General features: G+C 44.3%; 1 protein-coding gene across 5 annotated transcripts in view; it reads right to left on the reverse strand.

Moving 5' to 3' along the window:
* TTLL1 (TTL family tubulin polyglutamylase complex subunit L1) overlaps positions 1 to 26,254 on the reverse strand; it is a 64,560-nt gene that overhangs the window by 32,101 nt on the left and 6,205 nt on the right. For 3 of the 5 annotated variants that reach the window (XM_077169094.1, XM_077169091.1, XM_077169093.1), the window contains 7 exons: positions 24,058 to 24,174; positions 15,332 to 15,540; positions 14,474 to 14,654; positions 13,471 to 13,605; positions 12,075 to 12,183; positions 5,377 to 5,520; positions 1,412 to 1,498 (listed from right to left, as the gene is read on the reverse strand). In XM_077169094.1, coding sequence (XP_077025209.1) covers positions 1,412 to 1,498; positions 5,377 to 5,520; positions 12,075 to 12,183; positions 13,471 to 13,605; positions 14,474 to 14,654; positions 15,332 to 15,540; positions 24,058 to 24,170 — 978 coding nt within the window. In that variant the 5' untranslated portion in view covers positions 24,171 to 24,174. Of the gene's footprint in view, positions 1 to 1,411; positions 1,499 to 5,376; positions 5,521 to 12,074; positions 12,184 to 13,470; positions 13,606 to 14,473; positions 14,655 to 15,331; positions 15,541 to 23,710; positions 23,886 to 24,057; positions 24,175 to 25,559; positions 25,717 to 26,254 lie in introns of those variants that run through there. The other 2 variants (XM_077169092.1, XM_077169090.1) reach the window with 2 other exon arrangements.

A 26,254-nucleotide genomic window follows, 5' to 3' on the forward strand; every position in this document is an offset into this window, starting at 1 on the left:
TTCTTGAAGGTGACTATATAATGATATAGCTTTTGCAATGTTACTGTGTGATTATGAAAACCTTGTGTCTGATGCTTCTTTTATCTACATTACGGACAGATGAGTAAAACATACGGATTAAAAATAAATAAATAGGGGGAACACATGTTAAATTTAATAGATTGAAATGCAGGTGATCAATGGAAGGGAGGGGTAAGGGGTATGGTATGCATGAATTTTTTTTCTGTTTTCTTTTTATTTTTTTCTGAATTGATGCAAATATTCTAAGAAATGATCATGATGATGAATATACAACTATGTGATGAAAAAAGAATGTTCATATTGTATGTTGATTGGTTTTATTAATAAAAATTTTTTTTAATTTTTGTTTTTAATTAAAAAAAAAGATCCTAGCTCATCAAGGAAAGCTTGACTTTTATTCAATTTACTCTGTTTAAGGTAGAGGGAATAGAAAAACACACACACACATTACTGTTTCCGTAGCTTGGCAGAACAGAAAGTAAGTTAGCTGGAAACCACTGCTGGGGAAAACAGCCCACTCTCTGATAACGGAGGCCAAGGCAGTGCAGCCGGACTGGTTCTCTGAGTTGCTTTGGCCTGGGGCTTCCTATAGACTCGCCCTCCAAGAGGTCACTCACCACGACATGCTAATGGAGACTCGGGTTTCCTGTCTCAAAATGTGACCAAGATAAAGGGCTTGGGTTGTCCATCTCTTAAGTGAGCTCAATGAGAAGCCCCAAGGCTCAAAGTTATTACCAGGGACACAAATCAACAGATATGGAATGACTTCATTCTTCAGAGCAATAGCAGGACGGTGTGGGTGAGGTCAGTTTTCAGCCTGAGCCTCGCGCAGGGGCTGCAGCACCCACTGCTCTGAGGAAGCATCACCCAGGCTGGCACCAGGAAAAGCAACTTCAAAACAACAGGTGTGTGTACACCTTGTTCCTTTGGAAGCAGCCACCACCACATCCTCTCTACTCCTTGAAATGGACAGATGAGTTCACTTCCAAACCACATCCTGATCCAAAGAATAATAAATAAGGTCCCTTATCTCTGGACTTACCACTTACCAAGGGCTTCCATGTTAGTGAGCTCATTTCCAGAATGGGAGCAGTACATCCACAAGGACCACAAGAGGTTTGTGGGACAGGGTGAAGTTGGCCAAAGCACAGACTAGTACAGAAGCATCCTAGAGCCCTGGGGCATGGCAGCTGCCAAGCTCATATGGAAGACAGAGGCTAGCTTTTCTCTCCTAGGCTAGGCTTATCTGAGATGAAGGATGCAGAACCTTCTCATATTTCAACCATCTTTTCAGAAATTCACCTGCTCCTGTCTTTCTGTCCAGGCTGAGAAATGCCTGGCTGGGAGACTGTGAGCCTGTTAAAGGAACAGAGGGGCCAAGTGTACCTACCTCAATCAGCCAGGGCTTCAGCTTGTCATCTATGATGATGTCATAGCCATAACATTCAAAGCAGTGCTTGTCGTTGTTCATCACCGGCTGAGGAAAGAGCCAGTAGCAGGGTTAGATGGCAAATACCAAAGGGCACAGCTGACATCACTACCTCGGAGACACTGTGTCTCATGCTGACATTAAATCCAAAGTGTCCTCCTCACAGCTCTGATGCACATCTCACTTCCAATGATTGGTGGGTCCCAAACTTTCACACCCCCAGACTTCCTTTTCCTGTCCTTCCATGAGACTCAAAGACTGAACTCATTTCTCAACCTTATGGATGGGGTTTAGGAAGCATTATTGCATCTCTGTGTCTCGTTTATCAGAGGCTGATGACAGTGGTGAAGGTCTTGGCATGAGTTGTCTAGAGTGGGCATGATTCCAGCTCCAAGCATAGGGCCCTGCAGTGAAGGCAGTGCAGCCTTATCGCAAACAAATCACAACTGCCCACACAAGGCTACCACTGCTTCACAGGCTCTGACAGATAAAGGTGCTAGATTGTGAATCTTTTGCTATTAGTGAAAAACTAAACCCCTTTGTTTAAAATGTCTGAATTTTCTTTTTAATTTTCCATTCTATTTCATCCATATAACCTTATAGAAACTTTCCAAAATGCATAAAAAAAGAAAAGAAAAAGCCACCCTGTTTAAATGCAGATTCCTGGGCCCTACTTGGGTACTTACGTAAAAACCTCTGGGGAGAGCCTAGTAATCAGCATTTTCATCTGCTCCTAGGGATTCTTATGCACCCAAAGTCAATGAAACACATGGCCACTGCGGTGAGGCCTCCTGCCACACTAAGGGCTAGTGAACTCTACTTGATAGGCTGGAGCCAGAACTAGAAAATTCCAAAGGGGAGGGGCTCCCGTGACACCCTCTTCCACTCTTTTCACTTCATGCAGGAGGAGAGCAAGCCTCCGTGGGTTGTTTTGTTAGAAACTATATTACCTCCCATGCAGGTAGAGAAAGCTGGTCCTACCCTAAGGAACTGACACCCCTTCCCTCAGGCAGCAAACCCCACTCTCTGTCTCCAGCCCTAGGGGTACTCTGCTCCCCTAAGCTGTGGCTGTTGGCTCGTCCATCCTGCCTCATGTTCTGGGTCTGGCCTTCCTGTGTGGCCCAAGAGCCCACTCCATTTCTTGCACCAGGAGTTTCCTGGTCTGCCTTGTCTCCAGTCTCTGACGGCATCATACCTGGTAAAAATCTAGTGACTGCTAAAAATTTACTAAGTGAATAAAAATGGAGTAACAAATCCTTGCCCCAAAGACAGCGTGAGCCTTAGAAATCCAGTAGTTTGACAGCTCAGGATGTCGAGCTGCAGGGAGACATGAGGAGGCACTCACAGGTCAGAGGATCCAGCTGGGCATCAGGTGAGGCCCGGGGCCAGGATACAGTTCTCTTTATGAAAGAGCCAACTAGTCCTCAGAGCTCTTGGCTAGGAAGGGGTAGAAGGGCTGGCTTAATCAGACAGCAGGAGTCACACAATCTCACGCATTAACAGATTTACGGCATTGAGCACTTTCTAGTCATTAAGTTACCTAACTGGCAGTTCCCCGCATAACAACCCCACCACTGCAAGCCCTGGTCAATAGCCCGCCTCCATCATTCTCACACCCCACTTCATTCAGTGTTCTAACATTATTGTACTACAGTTAGATAGTATTGTGCTATCCATTTCTGAATTTCACAGAGCTGAGGCTCAGAGAGGGCGGGCACTTGTCCAAACTCACCAGCTGGGACAAGGCAGGGCCCAGCTTGAAAGCGGGTCTGAGCCCAGACACAACGCCCATCCTCACCGAGCCCCACCTCCAGGCATCAAGGAGGAAGGGCATCAATGGGGTGAGACATTTAATGAGGTGAGTTGTCTCTCCAACTAACCAGCTCCTGAGGTGGTTTCCCTTCAAATCCTCACTGCAAACCAAAGGAAACAATAAAATGATGCACAGCGCTTATGTAGTGCTTTGGGTAGGAGGAAGTGCTTCCAACCCAAGATATAAGAAAGCCTAGACTTCCACCTTCCATAGAAGTCAACTTGCTCTGTCGGTAGTTTTCCTTACACGGCTGTTTTGAAGCAGCCTGCACTGCGCAGGAGGATCAGCATAAATTGGCATGTATAACTCACAGGGACGGGAGAGAGCCATCACCTAAAACTGAGAAGGTTTCATATAAATATTTTCTCACACACACAACATGCTGTCAGATCCATACCACACTTTCTCCAAAATAGCAATTTTACACATTTTTCACTCCATGGAAGTGAAGGAATTGTTTTTCACAGCCCCTCAACTCCGAGTATGGGAATAATAAGTGGTGGTTTGAAACTGTGTGCACCCCTGAAAAGCATGTTCTTAAATTAATCCTGTTGGTGTAAACTCACTGTAAGCAGGATTTTGAGGAGGTTATTTCAGTTAGGGTGTGACCCATCTCACTCAGGATGACTCTTAATCCTCTTACTGGAGTCCTTTATAAGAGAATGTAATTCAGACATAGAGAAAATCATGGAAGCAAGAAAGCTGAGATCAACGAAACCCAGGAGAGAAGAGAGAGAACAGCCGACACCGCTATGTGACAGAGGAGATGAGGATGGCCGGCAGCTGGTCTTCGGGACCAAACAAGTCTTCACAATCCCTTGACTTGGACACTTTTCTCAGCCTCAAAACTTTAAGCTTGTAAGCTAGTAAATTCCCACTGTTCAAGCTAACACACTTCATGGTATCAGCTTTGAACAGCCCAGGGAACTAAAAGAACACATTACAGTCTGGCCATGCTTTTGTGTTCTTCAATATAGCAGCAATTCCCTAAGTGTCTGAGGTTTTATAAGGTACCTTATTAAAAGAATGGGGAGCATCCCCACCCCATCTCTCAACATACTGGTAGCCAGGGCCACAAGTCCCCAACTCTGGGCCAGCCCCTCTGTCCTCAAGCCCCACACCTGGGTGGGCAGGTCTGTTGGGGGCCCTCACACTAGGACAAAAGACAGACCACACCTACACTCTGAGGGGGAGGAAAGGCCACCGGACCCAAAGTCAAGAGACACAGGCTCCAGGAGTGACCCTGGAAGGCCAGCATGGTCATCCTCACAGCGACCCCTGGGACCCAAGGCCCGCCTGCCCCTCACTTCCTAGCCAGGTGAGCTGGAGCCTCTGCATTGCCTCTGAGTCATACGGGTAATGAGACACCCAAGGGGGAGTAGATGTGAAGCACTGAAAACAGTGGCATGTGGGCAGACATCTATTCCTTTCCTTTCCTTCAAAAATAGATGTGCACCTGCTTTCAAGCTGTGAATCAAAACCAAAACAGGAAACAAACAGAAGACCTGAAGTTAAAAAAAGGAAAAGGTGAGATTGTGGTCCCTCCAGGCCCTAAATGGCTATGAAATATCAACACTGAGAAGCCTCAGAATAAAGAGTTGCTGGGGTCGGTCTCCCAAACAACAGCTCATGCCAAGATATTCCCTATCGAAGGGATGACAGGAAACGTTTTATTAATGGGCGATGTTGACAACATCATGGCATTATGAATGTGAGAAACACCAATGAACTGTGTACTTGAAAGTGGTTAAAATGGGAATTTTATGTTGTATAGATGTTACCACAGTATAAATTTAAAATCTACATATTCCTTATGGAGTCAATAGGCATAAGCAGAGAGCTGAAAATAACGTCAAGAGAGTGCTGCCCTTCTGACGAGGGCACAAGGCTTGTGGCCATGCCAGTGGTGGCTGGTTTGCGCTCCCTTCTGGAAGCTGCCTCCACCACTGGCAGACATGGAAGAGGTGAGACTCTGAAAAAGTGCTTATAGCAGAAGGACAAGTGTCCCCGACTCCCAAGAGCAAGGCGTCGGCTTACTGGCCTCGTGGTCCCCTGGTTCACCCCCAGTGGCAGGAGTGAGCCCCCCAGCCTCCCCACTGTGCAGGGTGCTCACCGCAACGGCCTTCAGGGACTGCACAATGATCCAGTGGATCTCGTCAAACAGTTTGCCGGTCACCTCCTTGCCGCGGGTGCTCTCCAGGTAGAGTCGCAGGTTATTCACCGTCCACTTGCCCCCGTGGATGTGATTGTAGTCGTCCTGGTGATGGAAAAGAGGGTGCAGGGAGTGACCTCAGGTGGTGCAACCCAGAGGAATTCAGCTGTTTGTTCTTTCTTTCCACAAACATCTCCTGGCATTTGCTGCTCCTTAGTATGGGGCCGGCACTAATCAACAAGGTAGGCTCATCCCTTCCCCGTGGAGATCCTGGCCTCACTCTACATGCATATTTTAAAAATACTCAGCTCTCCAATATTTTTTTTTTATTAATTTTTAAATTTTTTTTAAAAATATGACAACAAAGAAACAAACTTTCTTAACATATGATCATTCCGTTCTACATATACATTCAGTAATTCACAACATCATCACATAGTTGCATAGTCATCATCATGATCATTTCTTAGAACATTTACATCAATTCAGAAAAAGAAATAAAAAGACAACAGAAAAAAATTCATACATACCATACCCCTTACCCCTCCCTTTCTTTTTTAAAATTTATTTATTTTTTATTTATGATGCATAACCACATACAAACACAAACATTCTTATCATATGATCATTCAGTTCTTGTTTAAAATCAATAACTCACACTATCATCACATAGTTGTATATTCATCATCATGATCATTTAGAACATCTGCATCAATTCAGAAAAAGCAATAAAAAGAAGACTGAAAAAAATTCATACATGCCATACCCCTTACCCCTCCCCTTCACCGTTCACCAGCATTTCAATCTACTAAATTTATTTTAACATTTGTTCCCCCTATTATTTATTTATTTTTAATCCATGTTTTACTTGTCCATCAAGGGAGACAAAAGGAGCATCAGACACAAGGCTCTCACAACCACACAGTCACACTCCGACAGCCATATCTATCATACAATTATCTTCACGAAACATGGCCACCGGAGCATAGCTCCATATATTCAGGCAGTTTTCTCCAGCCTCTCCATTACATCTTGACTAACAAGGCGATATCTATTTAATGCATAAGAATAACCTCCAGGATAACCTCTCAACTCTGTTTGAAATCTCTCAGCTTTACTGCCACTTTATTTTGTCTCATTTCACTCTTTCCCCTTTCGGTCAAGAAGATTTTCTCAATCCCTTGATGCTGAGTTCCAGCTCATTCAAGGATTTCTGTCCCACGTTTCCAGGAAAGTCCACACCCCTGGGAGTTATGTTCAACATAGAGATGGGGAGGGCAGTGAGTCTGCTTGCTCTGTCGGCAGAGAGAGAGAGGCCACATCTGAGCACCAGAAGAGGTTCTCTTGGTCTTAGGCCTAATTTTAAGTAGGTTTAGTCTATCCTTTGCAGGATTAGGTTTCATATGAACAAACCCCAAGATTGGAGGCTCAGCCTATTGCTTTGGCTGTCCCCACTGCCTGTGAGAATATCAAGAATTCTCCTCTTGGGGAAGTTGAATTTTCCCCCTTTCTTACCATTCCCCCTAAGGGACTCTGCAAATACTTCCCTATTCACTGCTCAAATCACTCTGGGATTTATCTGGGCATCGCTCTGGACAAACCCATACAAAATTTCATGCCCTACCAAGGTTCCAAGTACTATTGTGTTCTCCAATATTCTTGATGTGCCCCTCCCTGGGGCCAGCCAGCATCACAAAACCATGATGCCTGGGTATTGGTCCCATGTCTCCACCCAGAACAAGTGTGCAGGGCCACCCCAGCTTCAGAGCACTGGTGGTCTGGGTAAAGGCCTCCATTGCAGCTACATGGTGGCTCAACTCCTCTCTGTGCCATCCCAGCTCCCCACTTCTGCCTTCCCACCCCTCCAGTGTTGATCCTGAGAGCATACCCCAATAAACCTCTTGCACACTGAGGAAGCCCACCTAAGGTGCACCTGTGCCAGGCACTAGAGTGAAAAGAAGCACACGCTCAATTCCCTAACGACCCTGCCACAACAGCATTTGTAGTTCTGAACCCTGGGCCCAGGGAGGTTCCACTACTTGGCCAAGGTGTCACCTTCGGGTAGATGGAGCTGGAACCAGCCCTAGCCCAGGACTTCTGCTGCCAGTTCAGTGTTCTTCCTATTTCTCCAATGTAAACTGATTCTCCATACAGCTGGAAAATACTGAAGAGTACTAGAACCTTATGAGATTGGGATTTCATTTTCTAAATGTGAAGCTGAGAAGTGTGAACGAAAAACCATCATGAACCAACACCAACTCAAAGGAAACTCTGATTCAACATAATATAAAAACAGAGAATTAACCATATTAAAAAAAGAAAACTTTTTCAGGGTCAGGGACAACTACCTTTTCCACACCAGTTTTTATTAAAATACCTCAAAAGATGAAGTGCCCAAGCCTGGTCCCCTAAAATGGACTCTTAAGTAACTCAGTGTTTGTGTCCCTAGAAAAGGACTATAGAAATTGATAAGGAGAACAAAGCCGTCAAAGGAAAAGGCAAAACATCTCTTTTTCCTGTTAGAAATTCTCTTTCCTCTCAAGAAAAGTTTACATTCAGTTAAAAAAAAAAAAAGTTCTGGAGGCAGAAAATATCCATGGGGGGGAAAAACAGTCTTACACGTGTCTAAATATAAAAAGCAAGCACATGCTTCCCTTTTTTTTTTTAGCCTGTAGGAACACGATGTCATCAGATTTCCAAACATTTTGTCACATTAATTCGCAGACATCCTGCACTTCAGGTGCACCCTGCTCGTCCTTTCCCCTTCTCTGCTGAAACCCATCCTCTGCCCCTGAGCAGAGCAACTGCTGGCTGTCGGAAAGCCCCCGACCGCCAGGACAACCACTTCTCCTGGTGGGTCCCCCATACACCCGCACCTCCAGCACAGCCGGGTCTCTCTGTCTTTCTTTACAGCCAATCTTTTGCACCCCCGGCTCCCCTGCCAGCCCCTGACCCCCTGTTTCCCCAGGGAGGAGTCTCTGCAGCCAGCAGATACTTGGTAGATACAGGGGACGGACTCCACCAGAAGAAAGGCTGACCTCACGGTGTTTTCAGTGCTCATCTATTCTTTACTCACTTCTAAAATACATCCATGTGAAGCTTTTACTCAAGGTTAAAACTGACATTCCTCAGAGGAAGCGCTTTCTTCCATTAAGGCGTTTACAAAGGGAGCCACTGTGGATGGTGCCACAGCTACCAGGGCTGGTGAGGCCGAGATGAACAAGTACTGCCTGATGCTCTCTTCTGTGGTGCATTTTTTAATACATCATGCTGTCTCTTATTGATGGAAATAAGTGACAGGGCAAGCTGTTAGTGGCCTCCAGAGAAGGCCCAGCTAATGGGACCCCCAAATTTAGTCTGGCACCCCAGGATCAAGTAGCCTGTACTGACAGGTCAGAGTATTCTGAACTGTCCCCAGGGACACCAAGGGGACTTGTGGTCAGTCATCACCAGTTCCCACCCCATACCCCCAATTCTACAAAATGTGGTATTAGGCTATGGAAAGTCCAATGTCATTGCTCAGCCTTCTCAAAAGGGCTGCAGATTTCGTACTACCTTATAATTGTTTTTGTTTTTTTTTTAAGTTTTCAATCGTAAAATACAACATATATACAAAGAAAAGGCAATAATTTTCAAAGCACACTTCAACTAGTAGTTACAGAACAGATTTCAGAGTTTGTTATGGGCAACCATTCCACTATTTCAGATATTTCCTTCCAGTTGCTCCAAAACACTGGAGGCTACAAGGAAAATTAATATAGTGATTCAGCTGCAGGAATATTAATATAGTGATTCAGCAGTCATACTCTTGTTAAATCCTATTTTCTCTGTCATACCTCCTCCACCTTTGATCCTTCTCCCAGTCTACAGGGAACTTAGGCAACACCTGTTCTGACTTTTTCATGTTGAGGAGTGTTGATACTAAAGGATAGGGGGATATATTTATCTGGCCTTGGAACCTTCTGGAAATTACAGGTCCCAAGAGAAGCAAATTTAGCGCATGAAACTTTTATAGAGTCTCAGTTCAAGCCCTAGGAGTTCTTAAGAGTCAACAGGGGTGATGTTGGTTGGGATTTAGGATTTAGCAATCCATGGCAATTAGCACTACCTAACTGAAGCTTGCATAAGAGTAGCTTCCAGAATAACCTCTTAACTCTATTTGATTTCTCTTAGCCACTGATGCCTTATTTTATTACACTTCTTTCCCTCCTTTTCGTCAGGAAGGCCTTGTCAATCCCACAGTGCCAAGGCCAGACTCATCTCTAGGAGTCATGCTCCATGCTGTCAGGAATAGTTTCACTCTGAATAGGGCTTGTACCATGTAGTGGGAAGGTAATGATTTTCCGTGCAGAGTTGAGCTTAGAGACAGAGGCCACATCTGAGCAAAAAAGAAGCTTCCTGGAAGCAACTCTTAGGCCTTGTTATAGGCAGTCTTAGCTTCTCCACTACAGAAATAAGTTTCATAAGGGCAAGCCCCAAAATCCTATTTTCTTAGGAGTCCTCAGTGGTTGAGAGGGTACCTGGGGTTTCCCAATTGGGAAAGTTCAATAGCTCCATTTTTTTTCCCTCGGACCCTCAAGGGATCCTACCAATACGTATTATCAGCCCACCATAGTCTGGAGATATATCTAAGTATTACATTAAGCTATACAGAATTTCAAGACCTCACTCCTGTTCTGGACTTTAAGAATTTGGGTTGTTTAAATGAGCTATCCAGACAGGTTGATTTAGACTGTGAGTTATAGAAAATTTAGGTTCCTGATATATCCCTATTCCTTTGGTTCCATACAGTAGGTGGAGGTCTAGAGTACATCACTATCATCTTTTACCCTGTATTCTGATTTATCTTAGTCCCAACGAGACTGGCTTCATTTTTATCTCTGAGGCCTGATCTCTTTTTCGGTTACATTGCTATTGTACATAGCTATGCTAACTTTCAGGGCTTCAGCACTCATTTTCTGGGTTTAAGGCGTCACAAGGCTACTCAAAGCTCTAGGGAAATACCAGCTGATACACATATAGCTAGCTCAGTGACTCAGAATCTAAAAATACACTTACAACTTCAGACTAAGTGTGGCTGCTATAAAGGCCCACAATCTAGGTTCCACTTTTCTTATAAGTATTTTATGAAGACCTTGGCATATTTGCTCTTTTGCTTATGGCTTATTTTGCACAACACACTGTCCCCAAGGTTTATTCAGTTCATTGCATGCTTCTCGACAGCCTTCCTTTTTGTAGCTGCACCATATTCCATCATATAAATGTATCACAGTTCATCATTCTGCTGCTCAGTTACTGTAACCTTCAGTTTCTTCCATCTACTGGGCATCATGCCTCATAATTCTTAACAAGCACTTGGCCACGTCATTCATTCTACTCTAATCTATCAGAGTTGTAACCACCATGTTCTTGGTTTGCTCTCAGAAAACCTAAAGACAGGTGGATCTGCCCAGGGCCAGCCTCACACTGAAGACCACTCCTGGCCCTCAGTGATTGGTGACTACTGTCATTTAATGACCAGCAAGGTAAACACCACAGCTCCCATATGCAGATGAATCGAAGGCTCAGAGAGGTTGTGCGACTTGCCCACATCACCCAGAGGCTAAGTAATGGATGTGGGACTGAGTCCAGGCTGGTCTGACCAAACCCTTCAATAGCTTCCTCAGAAAAGTCGTTTTATATCAATGCTTGCTCTTTTTTACTCAAATTATGAAAACAACCCTAGTATTCAAGGCCTCCATTCAAGCAAGAGTCAAATAGAAGAACCTTTCATAACAAAATAGGACCTTCAGAGCACTTTTGTTAGGAAGCAGGACTAAATTAAGGCCCCAAATCTTGAACAGAACCTACCCTGTGTCGCTTACCTCTTGCCACCCTCATTCTAAGGCCTCCTCCCACCCCCCCGGCCCTGGCGGCCTATCGGATCCTGTGATGGTCCCTCCTGCCATGGGTTTTTGCGCATGCTGGACCCTCTAACAGCAAGCTCTCTTTCCACCCCCTCCTGGGTAATTCCTGCTAAACTTCAGGGCTCAGCTCAAGCACCAGCTCTGTAGGGAAGCCTTCTCTGATCAGCCTAGGGAATTCCTTTCACGCTTCCTAAATCTGGGTTCTCGCCTTCAGAACATGCATCTCAGTTTGTAATTATACATTCATCAGCACAGTTAATTGATCAATGTCTTCTCTCCAGAGGCTGCGGGTATCTGTGAGAGTAGGGACCAAGGTGGTTTTGCCCATCATCGTATTTCTGGGACTTAAGCACAGGACCTAGCCCATGCAGGTACTTGCTGAGGGTTTGTTGAATGAATGATTGAATACACAAGTCATCTTACAGAATTCTCCCAACAAACCCTCAGGGTAATATAACGATCTCCTTTGACAAATGGGAAACTGGGGCTTCTAGAGTTGAATTAAACTGCCGAAGGGCACAGACCTAGAAAGGCAGGGCTTGAGCCTAGGGCCCTCTGACTCCAAGAACCCCAAACCTAGGCTGGTGTATGGACCCAGAGCCACACCAGGGCTTAGAGCCTGACTCTCACCCTCCCCAGTGCTTCCAGGGCTTTCTGCCCTGTACCCACCCACCTTTTCTGCAAAAGCAGGAAAAGGAAGAAACCCACAAAACCAGTCAATTTCCTTACATTCAAATGAAAAGAAACACTTACCCCATGCTTCTGGATGGCCACGTTGGTTAGATGAACAAACATGTTATCTAACTCACTGGTACTTGGTGTGTACTTTACTGTGCAAAATCGGCAAAATCCAAGTTTATACCTAAATGGGAATTTAGATCAATTCAAGAATTCTGATGAGATACATATGTAAATTAAAATATACCATTTCACTCTCTATAAAGAGCTTTTTTATTTTTAAGATCATTTTCAAGGGTTCCAGGCACTACAGTAACTTGCCAGGGTACAGGGCAGAGAGCCCTACAACCTCCAGATGGGTCCCTGGTCCAGACAGGACTTAACAAATGAATATGAATGCTGAATCATTAAGTTGATATCACTTTTAGTCTCCAGTATTTTAGAGCAGCTAGAAGTAAAAACCTAAAATTGTGAAATTGTAACCCATATTAAAGTCTGAAATATGTCCTACAACTAATTGTGGTGCTGTGCTTGGAAATTTATAGCTTTTTTATATGTATGTTATTGTTCACAAAAAAAGAAGGAAAAAAAAGTCGACTGTGATGATGAAAACATATTTAAGCCCTCTAGCCTCCTATATTCTGGAGCAGCTAGAAGGAAAAATAGGAGAGGATCATGTGGTAGCCCATGACAAACTCTGGGATCTATCCTGTAACCAATTTTTTTTTTCATGCTTTGTACTCCTTGAGTTTGTCTGAAAATTTTGCTTCATTGTTGCCTTGTTCTTTTTTTTTCATTATTAGAGAAGTTTTAGGTTGACAGAACAACCATGCATAAAATACAGGATCCCAAAAACTACACCAAAAACAACAGCTTGCATTTGTGGGCAGCATTTGTGTAACCACTTTTTGAAGAGTGCTTTGAAAACTATTGCTTTTTTATTTCTTTGCTTTGTATATATGTCATACTATACAATAAAAAAAGTTACCAAAAAAAGATATTCTATAAATAGAATCATCCAGTATGTCACTTTTTGAAGTTGGCTTTTTCCACCCAGCATACTACCTTGGAGATCCATTCAAGTTGCTGCATGTGTAATAATTTGTTCCCTTTTTGTACTGAGTAGTATTCCACTTCATACATAGCATGGATGTACTACAGCTTGTTTAACCATTCCTTTATGAAGGATATCTTGGTTGTTTCCAATTTGGGACTATTATAAATAAGGCTATTATGAATACTTGTGGTCAAAAAAAAAAGAAAAAATATTATTTCTAAATTTTTTACAAGTTTTTCCAAAGGTTTTTAAGATTTACATTAGCATCCACTCTTATTTTACTCACTACCTGTCAAGTGCCAGGCACTAAACAGGCATCACATTTTCCTAAACCTCACAACAATGCCAAGAAGTAAGGCAAATTATGTTAAGACACAGTGTCAAGAACAGAAGCAAAACTCTACAGACTCTTACATGTAACAGCGCAGGGGGCGGTACGTAGACACCAGAACATACAAGCGCAGGTCAAATTTCCTCCCACCGATCAGTAGCGGGTTGTTAATGTAGAGAGAGATCACGTAGGCTTCCTTAGTAGATTGGGAGACAAACCTAAAAGTGTCGGAGTAAGTAAAAATTAGAGGGTCATAACCAAAGGTGCATTTAGCTGGCTAGATAAGTTCACTGCCTCTCACCAAGTGTGACATTCTGTTTCTCAGGGAGAAAACAGGGTGAGGTGGCAGCCACAAAGCAGAACCTCCAGGGTCCAGGCACAGGGGCCAATGCCAGCTGCTAAACAACTGCCCCTGGGAAGCCAGTCACCAGGGGCCTGACCCACCTACTATAGCACAAAACATATCCCCTGCCACTCCTAGAAGTCATGCCCAGTGAACTACCCCCACACTGGCAGGAGAACCAATGGGCCACATATCCAGCTGGCGCTCTGCTCTAACGGCGGCTGGCATTTCTGAGCAGCTGAGGACATCAGCAGGAGCCTCAGACTAATTCCCTGGCCCAGAACCCTCAGTTCAGGAAGTCACCACACCCAGGGAAGAGAGCTGACTGCATGGGCAACTACTGCTACTGCTGCTAACCCCGAGGGGCCTGCCTTTCACTGGGCATGCTGTCCCCATATCGTCCCCATGAGCTTGGTGCTATCATCACCCCCACTTCACCCAGATGAGGAATCAAAGGCACCAAGAGTCTAAAAAGAAAATGTACTCAGACAGTAAGTGCCAGACTAAGATTCAAACCCAGGCACTTTGGCTCCAAGTCCCAGCTCTTAAGCATATGCCCTGCTGCCCGAGAAACACCAGCACTGAGCGGGTCTGACTTGCTCTAACCATCTGGGACAACTGAGGCCACCCACAGGTGCATCTCCTTCTTCCCTCAGGGATTCTACTTCAAGAATCAGCCAAAAGGCTGATACTGTGACAATGCTCATGGGGAAGCACACAGAACGTGTGTTTTCCACACTTACGAAGAGGTTTTGCTGTCCCGGGACCACTTTTTGATTTGTGAGAGCTTGTTAATAAGAAAGATGCCCTTTCCCTGGGCTTTGCCACAAGGTTTCATGATCCAGGTGCTGGAAGGGCTTTTCCTGAACTCCTCCACAAACAGGTTGTAGTCGGCGGGCAGCATGTAGGTGACCGGAACAAAGTCTGAAGGGTAAAGACACCGGAGCTGGTAAGTGGAGGGGCCAACAGGGAGCCCAGCCTAAAGGGGGGCTGTCAGCAGGGAAATTCAGCCACTGCCCTTTCAGGGGTCGGCTTCCTTATCCCACCACCCACCCTCGCCCAAACCCTGCACCTTATAAGGACAATAATCATGTGTCACCCCTATTGAGCGCCCGTGCTAAGCATTTTATGACTCTGTACCATTTAATCCCCACTGTTAGGTACTGTTAGCATTCCCATTTATGGGAGGGGGAAACTGAGGCCCAGAGAGGTCGGTTATATGATTTTGCCCCAGGTATGTATTTAAAGGAGCCTGAAGCGACCAACAGTCCAGCTGTTGGGACAGGGACACACTGTCCTTCCTGGTTATCAGCAGATAACCCTTGGGGCAGTTCATAGCTTAGAAAATGTTTTACCATTGTGCCAGATACTCAGGACATTCTCTCTCTCTTATATGCAACAGTCACAGGAAACCCCTAAGGCACTCACAGATGCTCAAATCCAAATGTGTGTGCCCCTCCCCCCCCCAGTTCTGGAGACACTGGAAATAAAAGTCGTACCCACCACAGGCCACACCAAGTTATGGCCTCAGGGTCTTGAGCCACTAAAGTAAAAACTAAACTGTTTATTTAAAACATGAGGACAGTGAATAAGGCACAAACCCAGATAAAGGTATTTTCCGTTTTCATCTTTTTCTGCCAGAGGACTTCCTTCTTTCTCTAGCTCCTTCCTGTATCTTTTAATATTCTTCACCATCAGATCCTTCCGAGTCAGTTCATAGTGGTTTGGAAAGTGGTTGACTATTTGATCATCTGAGAGTCGATATCCAGTTTCGACGCTAAAAACATTCCGGATTGTTTGCACACTCATCCTAGAAGACAAGCACAAAAGGGATGTGTGAAACGAGAGCTGAGGGTCCGTGACGGCCTGGTGGTGGCTACCAGGAAATCTCCTGAGCCCGGACGGCCTTACCCCGCCCCCAGCACTGGGAATGGCCCAGAATACCCATATGTCTGGCTGTGACTTCAGTGTTTGAGGATGGAGGCCATTTTATTTTATGTCCTGAACAAGTTCACTCTCCAGCACACAGTAGGTGTTCAATAAAAATATTGATCAATTAATGTGCAAACAAACTAACAAGCAGCAGTATATTTCTGACTGTGATGTCAGAAAACCTGCTTATACAATATTTGCTCCCAAGTTAAGGAGGATCAAAGATTCCTTGAAACCAAGGTCACGGGGGTTACTTAAGAGCCTGTGTGAGCACCTTGTATTCTCAGAGAGATCCTGACAGACAAGCAAAAGTGAAGTACACGCTATCAAAATCAGGAGAAAAGACAGGTGCAGCAGGGGCAAAAGAAAAATGGACCTTTCCAATCCTAAAAGAGCCATTGTCTTTCTGCTGGGCCACTGCCTCACCAACCTCAAAGAGGCCAGGGAAGGACAGGTTGGCACCCACAGGGTGCTCTGCAGTCACAGAACAAGACAGCCGCTCACCATGTGCTCCCTGCATGCACACCCACCGCCACACCCACCAACCTTGAAAAGGCATCTAGAGCATCAAAAGGGCTGCCTTTAGTTTGGCGGTTCCTCAAAAAGCTGAATATAGAATTGCCATACGACCCAGCAATACCATTGTTGGGTATCTACTCAAAGGACTTAAGGGCAAAGACACAAACGGACATTTGCACACCAATGTTTATAGCAGCGTTATTTACAGTTGCAAAGAGATGAAAACAGCCAAAATGTCCATCAACAGGAGAATGGCTGAACAAACTGTGGTATGTACATACGATGGAATATTATGCAGCTTTAAGACAAGATAAACTTATGAAGCATGTAATAACATGGATGGACCTAGAGAATATTATGCTGAGTGAGTCCAGCCAGAAACTAAAGGACAAATACTGTATGGTCCCACTGATGTGAACGGACATTCGAGAATAAACTTGGAATATGTCATTGGTAACAGAGTCCAGCAGGAGTTAGAAACAGGGTAAGATACTGGGTAATTGGGGCTGAAGGGATACAGACTGTGCAACAGGACTAGATACAAAAACTCGGAAATGGACAGCACAATAATACCTAATTGTAAAGTAATCATGTTAAAACACTGAATGAAGCTGCATCTGAGCTATAGGTTTTTTTTTTTTAACTATTATTATTACTTTTATTTCTTTTCTCTATATTAACATTCTATATCTTTTTCTGTTGTGTTGCTAGTTCTTCTAAACCGATGCAAATGTACTAAGAAACGATGATCATGCATCTATGTGATGATGTTAAGAATTACTGATTGCATATGTAAAATGGTATGATTTCTAAATGTTGGGTTAATTTCTTTTTTTCCATTAATGAATAAAAAAAAATTTTTTTTTTTAAATTCAACTTGTGTGTGAGACTAAAGCAAAAAATGTTTATTTGGTATAAAATTTACATTTTGACTAGTGCATTTCCTAATATAACTTATGTAGTCAGCTTAATTGAAGACCATAAGAACATGGAACCTTGAGTAGGACATTAGATTTTATTGGTTTGTCCAGAGTGATGCCCCAATAAATCCCAGAGTGGTTTGAACAGTGAATAAAAAAGTATTTGCAAAGTCCCCTTCAGGGAATGGTGAGAAAGGGGGAAAATTCAACTTCCCCAAGTTGAATTCTTGATATTCTCACAAGCAGTGTGGACAACCAAAGCTATAGGATGGACCCCCAATCTTGGGGGTTGTTCAAAAGAAACTTAACCCCACAAAGAATAGGTCAAGTGTACTTAAAATTAGACCTAAGAGTCACCCCCAAGAGAACCTGTTTTGTTGCTCAGATGTGACCTCTCTCTCCAGCCAACACAACAAACAAACTCACCACCCTCCCCCTGTCTACGTGGGACATGACTCCCAGGGGTGTGGACCTTCCTGGCAACATGGGACAGAAATCCTAGAATGAGCTGAGACTCAGCATCAAGGGATTGAGAAAATCTTCTCGACCAAAACAGGGAAGAGTGAAATGAGACAAAATAAAGTGTCAATGGCTGAGAGATTCCAAACAGAGTCGAGAGGTTATCCTGGAGGTCATTTTTATGCATTAAATAGATATCACCTTGTTAGTCAAGTTGTAATGGAGTGGCTGGAGGGAACTGCCTGAAAATGTAGAGCTGTGTTCCAGTAGCCATGTTTCTTGAAGATGATTGCATAATGATATAGCTTTCACAATGTGACTGTGTGATTGTGAAAACCTTGTGTCTGATGCTCCTTTTATCTACCTTATCAACAGACGAGTAAAACATATGGAATAAAGATGAATAATAGGGGAAACAAATGTTAAAATAAATTTAGAGTGAAATGCTGGTGATCAGTGAGGGGGAGGGGTGGGGGTATGGTATGTTATGAAATTTTTTCTGTTTTCTTTTTATTTCTTTTTCTGAATAGATGCAAATGTTCCAAGAAATGATCATGATGATGAATATGCAACTATGTGATGATTGTGAATTAATGATTATATATGTAGAATGGAACAATCAAAAGTTAAGAATGTTTGCGTTTGTTGGTGTTTACTGGTACTTAAAAAAATAAATAAATAAAATAAAATAAAAAAAGAGAGAGCCAACAAATACCTTTGCTTAAGTCAACTAGACTCTAGTACTTGGTTACAGAAACCTTTACAGACTAAGAAAACTCTCAATCGTTAAAGGAATCAAGTCAAAATAATTTTTAAAATATAGTCTACTTAACCTAATATATCCAAGATACTATCATTGTAACATAAAATCACTATGAGAATTACTAATGACCAATTTTTGTTCTTTTCTTCATACTAAGACCTCCAAATGTGATGTATTTTATTCTCGCAGCATGTCTCTTTTTGGACTTGCCACACATCGATGCGGTCACCGCTTGGGGTTGGAGATCACAGTGCTGGATGGGCCTGGATCCTTATTTCATTAGGTGGCATTCTTCCTCATTCCTCTTTCATTTACTAACTGGAATATTTCTACAAGGAGATGCTTCCCTTCGGCAACAATCTAGATGCACTGAGAAACCATCCAAACAGGAAAGAAAGAAGAAACGCTTCTTTCCCTTTATCACGTTTTAAAATAAGGAGCTGGTTCCCTACCATCTGCCTTAAGTGTGTGACAAGCTGGGTTCTACCACCACAAAACAAATTACCCCACTGTGAGAAAGTTAAGACAGCAACCTCTGAGCATGTCTCATGACTCTGTGGGTCCAGAACTTGGGTAGGCCCAGCTGAGTGTTTTCTGCTCCATGGGGCACCAGCTGAGGCCACTCGGTGGTACACAGCTGGCAGATGGGCTGGTCTAGAGGATCCGAGGTGACTCTGTTTCCACGTCGGGTGCCTTGGTGCATACAGCTGGAAGGCCGGGCATGGAGGCAACTGCCATCCACAGTGTTCACACAGTGACTCGTTGGGACCCTGGCAAGAGGGTTCCCACAAAGGAAGTGGAAGCTGCTAGGCTTGGAGGGCCTGGAAAATGACACACACCACTTTTGCCATATTTTGTTGGTCAACGCAGACAGAGCCCCACCCACATTCAAGAGGAAGGGACACAGCCCCTGCCCCTAGACAGGAGGAGTGCTAAACATCTGTAGCTATCTTTATTTTGCCACAAACTGTCATTGTTTTGGGTGTTTTTATTAATTCCTAGATTCAAACATAGTGGATGAGTTTTGATCCATTACAGTTGCTTTATTGGAGCAGGGAGCCTTTTGAGTTGTCTCCCGAGTCCTTTTGACATGATTCCAGCACTCTTCGATAATGTCCTTGCTTTTAGGTTTGACAAGCTGTTCCAAGCTCTTCTTGTTCATTTTTTCCCCTTGGCCTGGATACAGTCATTTCTTCAAGGGGCAAATGACCCTTTGAAATAAACACTCACCAACTGTGGTGGACTGCAAAAATGGCCCCCATTCTCCACCACCCCAGTATACATAACCTCTGAAATGTAATTTTGTAGCAACTCCCATCGGGAAGTAAGGTCTACATCCTAATCCCTGAATCTGAGCGGGCCTTATGCCTTGCATTGGCCAATAAGAATGTGGCAAAAGTATACGACCCAGCAATACCATTGCTGGGAATATACTCAAAGGACTTAAGGGCAAAGACACAAACGGACATTTGCACACCAATGTTTACAGCAGCGTTATTTACAATTGCAAAGAGATGGAAACAGCCGAAATCTCCATCAACAGAAGAGAGGCTAAACAAACTGTGGTATATACATACGATGGAATACTATGCAGCTTTAAGACAGGATAAACTTATGAAGCATGTAATAACATGGATGGACCTAGAGAACATTATGCTGAGTGAGTCTAGCCAAAAACTAAAGGACAAATACTGTATGGTCCCACTGATGTGAACAGACATTCGAGAATAAACTTGGAATATGTCATTGGTAACAGAGTCCAGCAGGAGGTAGAAACAGGGTAAGATAATGGGCAATTGGAGTTGAAGGGATACAGACTGTGCAACAGGACTAGATACAAAAACTCAAAAATGGACAACACAATAATACCTAATTGTAAAGTAATCTTGTTAAAACACTGAATGAAGCTGCATCTGAGCTATAGGTTTTTGTTTTGTTTTGTTTTGTTTTGTTTTGACTTTACTATTATTACTTTTATTTTTGTCTCTATATTAACATTCTATATCTTTTTCGGTTATGTTGCTAGTTTTTCTAAACCGATGCAAATGTACTAAGAAATGATGATCATGCACCTATGTGATGATGTTAAGAATTACTGATTGCATATGTAGAATGGTATGATTTCTAAATGTTGGGTTAATTTCTTTTTTTCCGTTAATTAAAAAAAAAAAAAAGAGAGAAGGGGTAATTGGAGCTGAAGGGATACAGACTGTACAACGGGACTGGATATAAAAACTCAGAAATGGACAGCACAATACTACCCAATTGTAATGCAATTATGTTAAAACACTGAATGAAGCTGCATGTGAGGTATAGGTTTTTTGTTTTTTTTTTCTTTCTATTAATGTTTTAATTCTTATTGTTGTCTTTTTATTTCTTTTTCTAAATCAATGCAAATGTACTAAGAAATGATGAATATGCAACTATGTGATGTTATTAAGAATTACTGATTGTACATGTAGAATGGAATGATTTCTAATTGTTTTGTTAATTCTTTTTTTTAATTAATTAAAAAAAAAAAAAAAAAAGAATGTGGCAAAAGTGATGGGGTGTGTTCAGGTTTGCTAAAGCTGCCAAAATGCAATATACCAGAAATGGATTGGCTTTTTTTTTGCTTATTTGTTTGTTGTTTTTTTCATGGGCAGGCACTGGGAACTGAACCTGGGTCTCCAGCATGGCAAGCAAGAACTCTGCCAGAGAACCACCGTGGCCCACCCTGGACTGGCTTTTATAAAAGAGATTTATTAAGTTAAAAGTTTACAGTTCTAAGGTCAGAAAAATGTCCAGATTGAGACACCGAGAGAAAAATACCTTGACTCCGAAGAAAGGCCAGTGTCTGTCACGTGGGAAGGCACGTGGCTGGCATCTGCTGGTCCTTGTTCCTGGTTCCATTGCTTTTAGCTTCTGACTCCCGTGGCTTTCTCTCTAAGCATCTGTGTGTCCTCAGTTTGCTGCTCTGGAGCAGATTTTGAGGTTTCATCTCTTAGCTTAGCATCTTTCAGGGACTGAGGTTTCTTCTCTTCAGGTTCTGGCTATTCTGTGAACCTGTGCTTAGCACCCAGGGTATTTCCTGTCTCGATCTCCAAACATCTGTGCCTGCTCTCTGTGTCTGCTCTTTAAAGGACTATTATTTCCCACCCAAACAACAACTCTGCCTCCACAAATTTGGATTAGGATTAAAGAACATGACTTTTCTGGGGTACACAGTTTCAGACTAGCACAGTGTGCTACTTCAAAAAGCCTCAAGAGCATCCACTGTTTGCTTGGACCCTGCCAATACCATGAGAACAAGCCCAGGCTCACCAGCTGGACGGATGTAAGAAACCTCCAGCCATCCTCTCGAGGGCATCCTATGCCTACCAAGTCTCAGCAGACCCATCGGCTGACAGTAGATGCATGAGAAGGCTGGCCCCAGCCCAGCCCAGCCAAAAAGAACCACCAGCCAAACCCATAAACTCAAGAGCAGTAAAAATGGTGGTTATTTTAAGCCCCTGAATTTTATGTTTGTTACACAGCATTAATGTGGCAATTGCTAATTATATACTAATCTACAATAGTCACTATTGTCATGTTTCACACTCCTCCTAGTTCTTGCCCATATGCAAGCTATTTTTGAATAGCTATTCTCAGAATACAGCTACAATTTCATCATCTGCTTTTTCTTATAAAGTAATGTTACACAATTTCCAACTTGCTGTATAATCTTTGTAATTATTTTAATAGTTTCACCACTTTCCACTCAGTAAATGTACTTAACCTTTCCTCCATTATTTAACATTTAGCTGTTTCCAATATTTTACCCTAATCATTTTTTTAAGAACTGAGAGTACACTTAGTGCTTAAAACAGCTCTTAAGATATCAAATATTCACAGCCATTAAAGTGCTTAGCTCTTTTCCTCTATCTCTCTTTTTAAAAATGGTTCCACAATGTTTCTTATCTGGCATGAAGAAAGGAGGCACTCAGCCCCTGCCCAAGCACTGCTTAGTGGTTGGCTAAACCCATGGTACAGAGCTGTGGGATACAAAACTCACAAGTAGGAATCACTGTCTCATTCAACCTTTTTTCTCGCAGCTCCTGTCGAACAGAGCTCTGGATAAATTATTTCATTTTACCTTTGAGAAGTAAAAATACAAACTAGATGTCAAACCATACACAGGTGCTGAAATACTCTACAGATGTTTCCCTAACTGCATCCCATACTCCCAAAGAGAAATTAGCTGTGATTTGAAGTCCAGGTAACCTTAACTATTGTTAAAAGCAAAACAAAGGTCATTCCCTCGTTCAGTCCTAGAGACAGACCCTGGGTCCTGGGCCCTCTGAGCCAGGCCTGTGCCTCTGGGATGCTGAGAGGACACCTGCCCCATGCCCCACGCCAGGCACCCTCCAAGCGCTGTGCATTCATTCGCTCATGGAAACCTCAAGCACCGAAACTGCAAACAGAGGTAAGGTTTTCTGCTAAAGAGTGCACAGCCAGGCAGTGGATGGACCAGGGTGTGAGCCCATTCATGCACTGGCTCCAGAGTCCAGGCTTCTAACCCTATGATTAGGATGGGCTGGGGCTCTCCAAATGTGTGTGTGTGTGTGTGTGTGTATGTCGAGAGAGGGCAGGCAGAAAGAGCAGTGTGAACAAAGGAGTAGAAGCACAAAGTGTTTTGTTAGGTAAACAGCTGGGCACTAGGGAGAGGGGGCAGGGAACTGAAGTGGCTGGAGAGTAACGGGGGACAGAGGCAGGCAGGAGACTTGGGGAGGGCAGATGAGCAGGGTGAAGGAGACCCTGATGTGCTCCCCACCCATTCCTCTGCACTTCAAAGAATCACTGCAGTGCTCAGGGCCCAGGGAGCTGCAGAAGGGTTCTGGACGGCAGGGTGCAGCCATCACATCTGTTCTTGTATACTAACCCTACCAGGATGGAGGCTGCGCTGGGGTAGGAAGCCCAGGTCAGAGGCTAATACTGCCATGACCCCAGGCCTGGACTGAGGCTGCATGAAGGAAAGGGAGAGGCTGGAGGAGGACATGGGACCCTTACCAATTCCAGAGGGTGGAGGGAGGTAGGAGGACAGGACGGGCGAGGGCTGGGGGAATTTGGGGTGACTCCCAGGTTTCTGGCTGGTGGAGAACCACCTAAGTGTAATGCCAAAATATTGCTTTTTTTTTTTCTCTAGTTTAACTCACACATTTTCCATTAAAGAAAAATCAGTCCACCCAGCACCCTCTCAATGTAGGAGAGGGAAGCAAAAGGAAATATTAAACTCTCTTCCCACAATGCGCATCCCTGCCCTTCTACCTCCAGGAGGAAAACCCGCAGGGGGAACTGGACTTCCCTGGAAGAGACACACATACACCCTCACCCCCCACCCCCACCGGCATCCACTGTAAGGAACTCACTGGAAGGGGAGACGAGGCTCTTGGTTCCCACTCAAATCTCGCACAGTATTAATCTCACTCAGCTGGGCTGAGACACCTTTGGGCTTCACTTCCCAGGGTGACAAACAACAAGTGCAGGAGGGAACATTCCAGAACATATACTGACAAATGGCTTTATCTTCAAGTGCTCAACTGCCTGGGAACAAAAAATGTCTAACAATGGGAAATAATGCTGTGGACAGAAAGACCTCTACCTCTGAAAATGTAATCCTTCACAAGCCCCAATGCCTTCCTAGTCCTACAATAAACAATACCGATTAAAAGTCTTCAAAAAAAAAAACACATACAATCCTTCCTTTTATACTCACCAGTAAAAATTCCAATCCTCATTTTCTGTCACCTGGACCCATCCTCTCTTTTCAAAGTTATTTATCAGCACTGACTTCTCGATATCAGTGACCCATTTTACTTTTCCTGCCATAATCCTGGAAGAGATCAATGACAACTATGAAACTTTAACAACTAACTTCCCCTCAAATCACTCAAAACAAGCTTAAAGCCCCCTACTCCAAACCTGATCTTTCCCAGTAGCGATTCTCAATCAGGGGCGATTCTGCTGCCCAGGAGACATTTGGCAAAGTCTAGACACATTTTGGCTGCCATAACCAGAGGCAGTGGGGGAGTGTACTGTCATCTAGTGGGCAGCACAGGTCAGCCCTCACCAATAAGAAAACTCCAGCCCCAAATATCAAGAGAGAAACCCTGGGCTGGTAGAAGACAAAGACAGCAATTAACCAATTCCCAAAAAATGCCCAAGTGCAATTGTGACAAGAATCACAAACAGAGCCACCGGGGCCATGAGAGCTGATGGAAGGATGGGACCTGGTCAGGGTAGCTGGGGAAGGCTGCCCTTGAGCTGATTTCTGATTGTGAGAGTTAGTGGACCTACATCTGAGCACGACCATGTCCCCTCCTTGTCCTGCCCATCCACAGGCTAGCTTTCCTGCAAGCCGCCATCCCTGCTAGAGGCCAGGGGCGTGGCTTTCTCGCTCCCAGCCTGTGCCTGGCACATGTGGGTACTCATTGTGGACTGGCTGATGGATGATGGTCTTAGGCCTGGCAGTCCCACGGTATGACTGGGAGCCAGTTATTTCACTGTTCTGGCCCTTAGTTTCTACCTCCAGAAAACCTGGTTTACAAACTGTGCCCTGGGCAGCTCCATGTAGGGTGGGGCAGGATTAAAAGCTCCTGCCCCTACCCCAACCAGAGGGCATATTTGTTCACACTTCTGTGCACAACCTTATCTGAAGAAGGGGCTCTGTGGCAAAATCAGGACAGAGCTTTGAGGGTCTCTTATGAATGGAAGTACCTCCTCTATGGGCCTGCAACTGCTTTGCTTTGGGGGCAACTTGACAGGACAGAAAAATCAAGGGATGTGAAGTTGGGGACTCAGATATACTGGGCCTGGAGACCTGCCAGTCTGAGCTCCAAGTGCTGTCACACAACACTCCCAGTAAGGCTGGCAGAACCCAAGAGGTGTTACCGTGGTAGAGAGTATGGCGTTAAGAAGGGAAGCTTACAAAGGCATCCAAACCTTCCAGAAGCTGCATGGTTTACAGTCCCTAACCAATTAAAAAAATAATAATAATAAAAGTATGGAGATTGGGTTTGAGTTCCAGTTCCATCACTCACTAACCGTGACTTTGGGCAGACACTTCACCTCTTTGAACCTCTATTTTCTCATATATAAAATGAAGATACTAAGAACAGCACTCGACAAGTACTCACTATTATTACTGTCATTGCCCCATTTTATGGATGAGGGAGCTAAGGCTCCAAAATCAAGAGCCTGTGTAGGAACCAACCCCACCTTGTCAAGGCATTCTGAGTCCAACCCGGGATGATGCCACTCCAAAGGGGCTGCCTCTCCCCACAGCTGTCGCCTTCCCTCTGTGAACCTGACCTTCCTCAGATAACGACAACCCCTGGCTCACAAGGTCAGCAGGAGGAATATGGGAACTTGTTCTCTGCACATCACAAAGTGCCGTTTAAGCGCCTACTGCTAGTAGATGATGGGTCATGATTCATGTGAGAAAGCAGCAGCCACACACCAAGACGGTGACAAAAGCGCAAGGGAGGAATCCCCACATGCTGCTAATTCAGACCTCAGAGTATGAGTAAATCCCATATGCCCACAAACGTCACAGTATCACATGGAAGCCAAGCGCTGAGGGGATTTTCCCTTTCCCTGGTTTGATTCCAGCCTCCCAGCCCGAAATCCCCGACAAATCCTGCTCGCCTTCTGCCCCCTGGAGTCCAACTACAGAATCAGGCTCTCAGATGAGAACCACACCCTCCACCAGGCCAGGCCCATTAGCCACCACCACCACCATCATCAATAGCTGACGCTGCGGACGCCACCGCCGCCACCACCACCACCACCAATCACTGCCACCACTGCCACCACCACAGCCACCATCACCATCACCAATCGCTGCTGCTGCCACCACAATCACCACACTACCACCATCACCACTAGCCAGCCATGGGGCATACTCAAACATA

The sequence above is a fragment of the Tamandua tetradactyla genome, chromosome 7 (genome assembly GCF_023851605.1).
Source record: "Tamandua tetradactyla isolate mTamTet1 chromosome 7, mTamTet1.pri, whole genome shotgun sequence".
NCBI classification, from domain to species: Eukaryota; Metazoa; Chordata; class Mammalia; order Pilosa; family Myrmecophagidae; genus Tamandua; species Tamandua tetradactyla.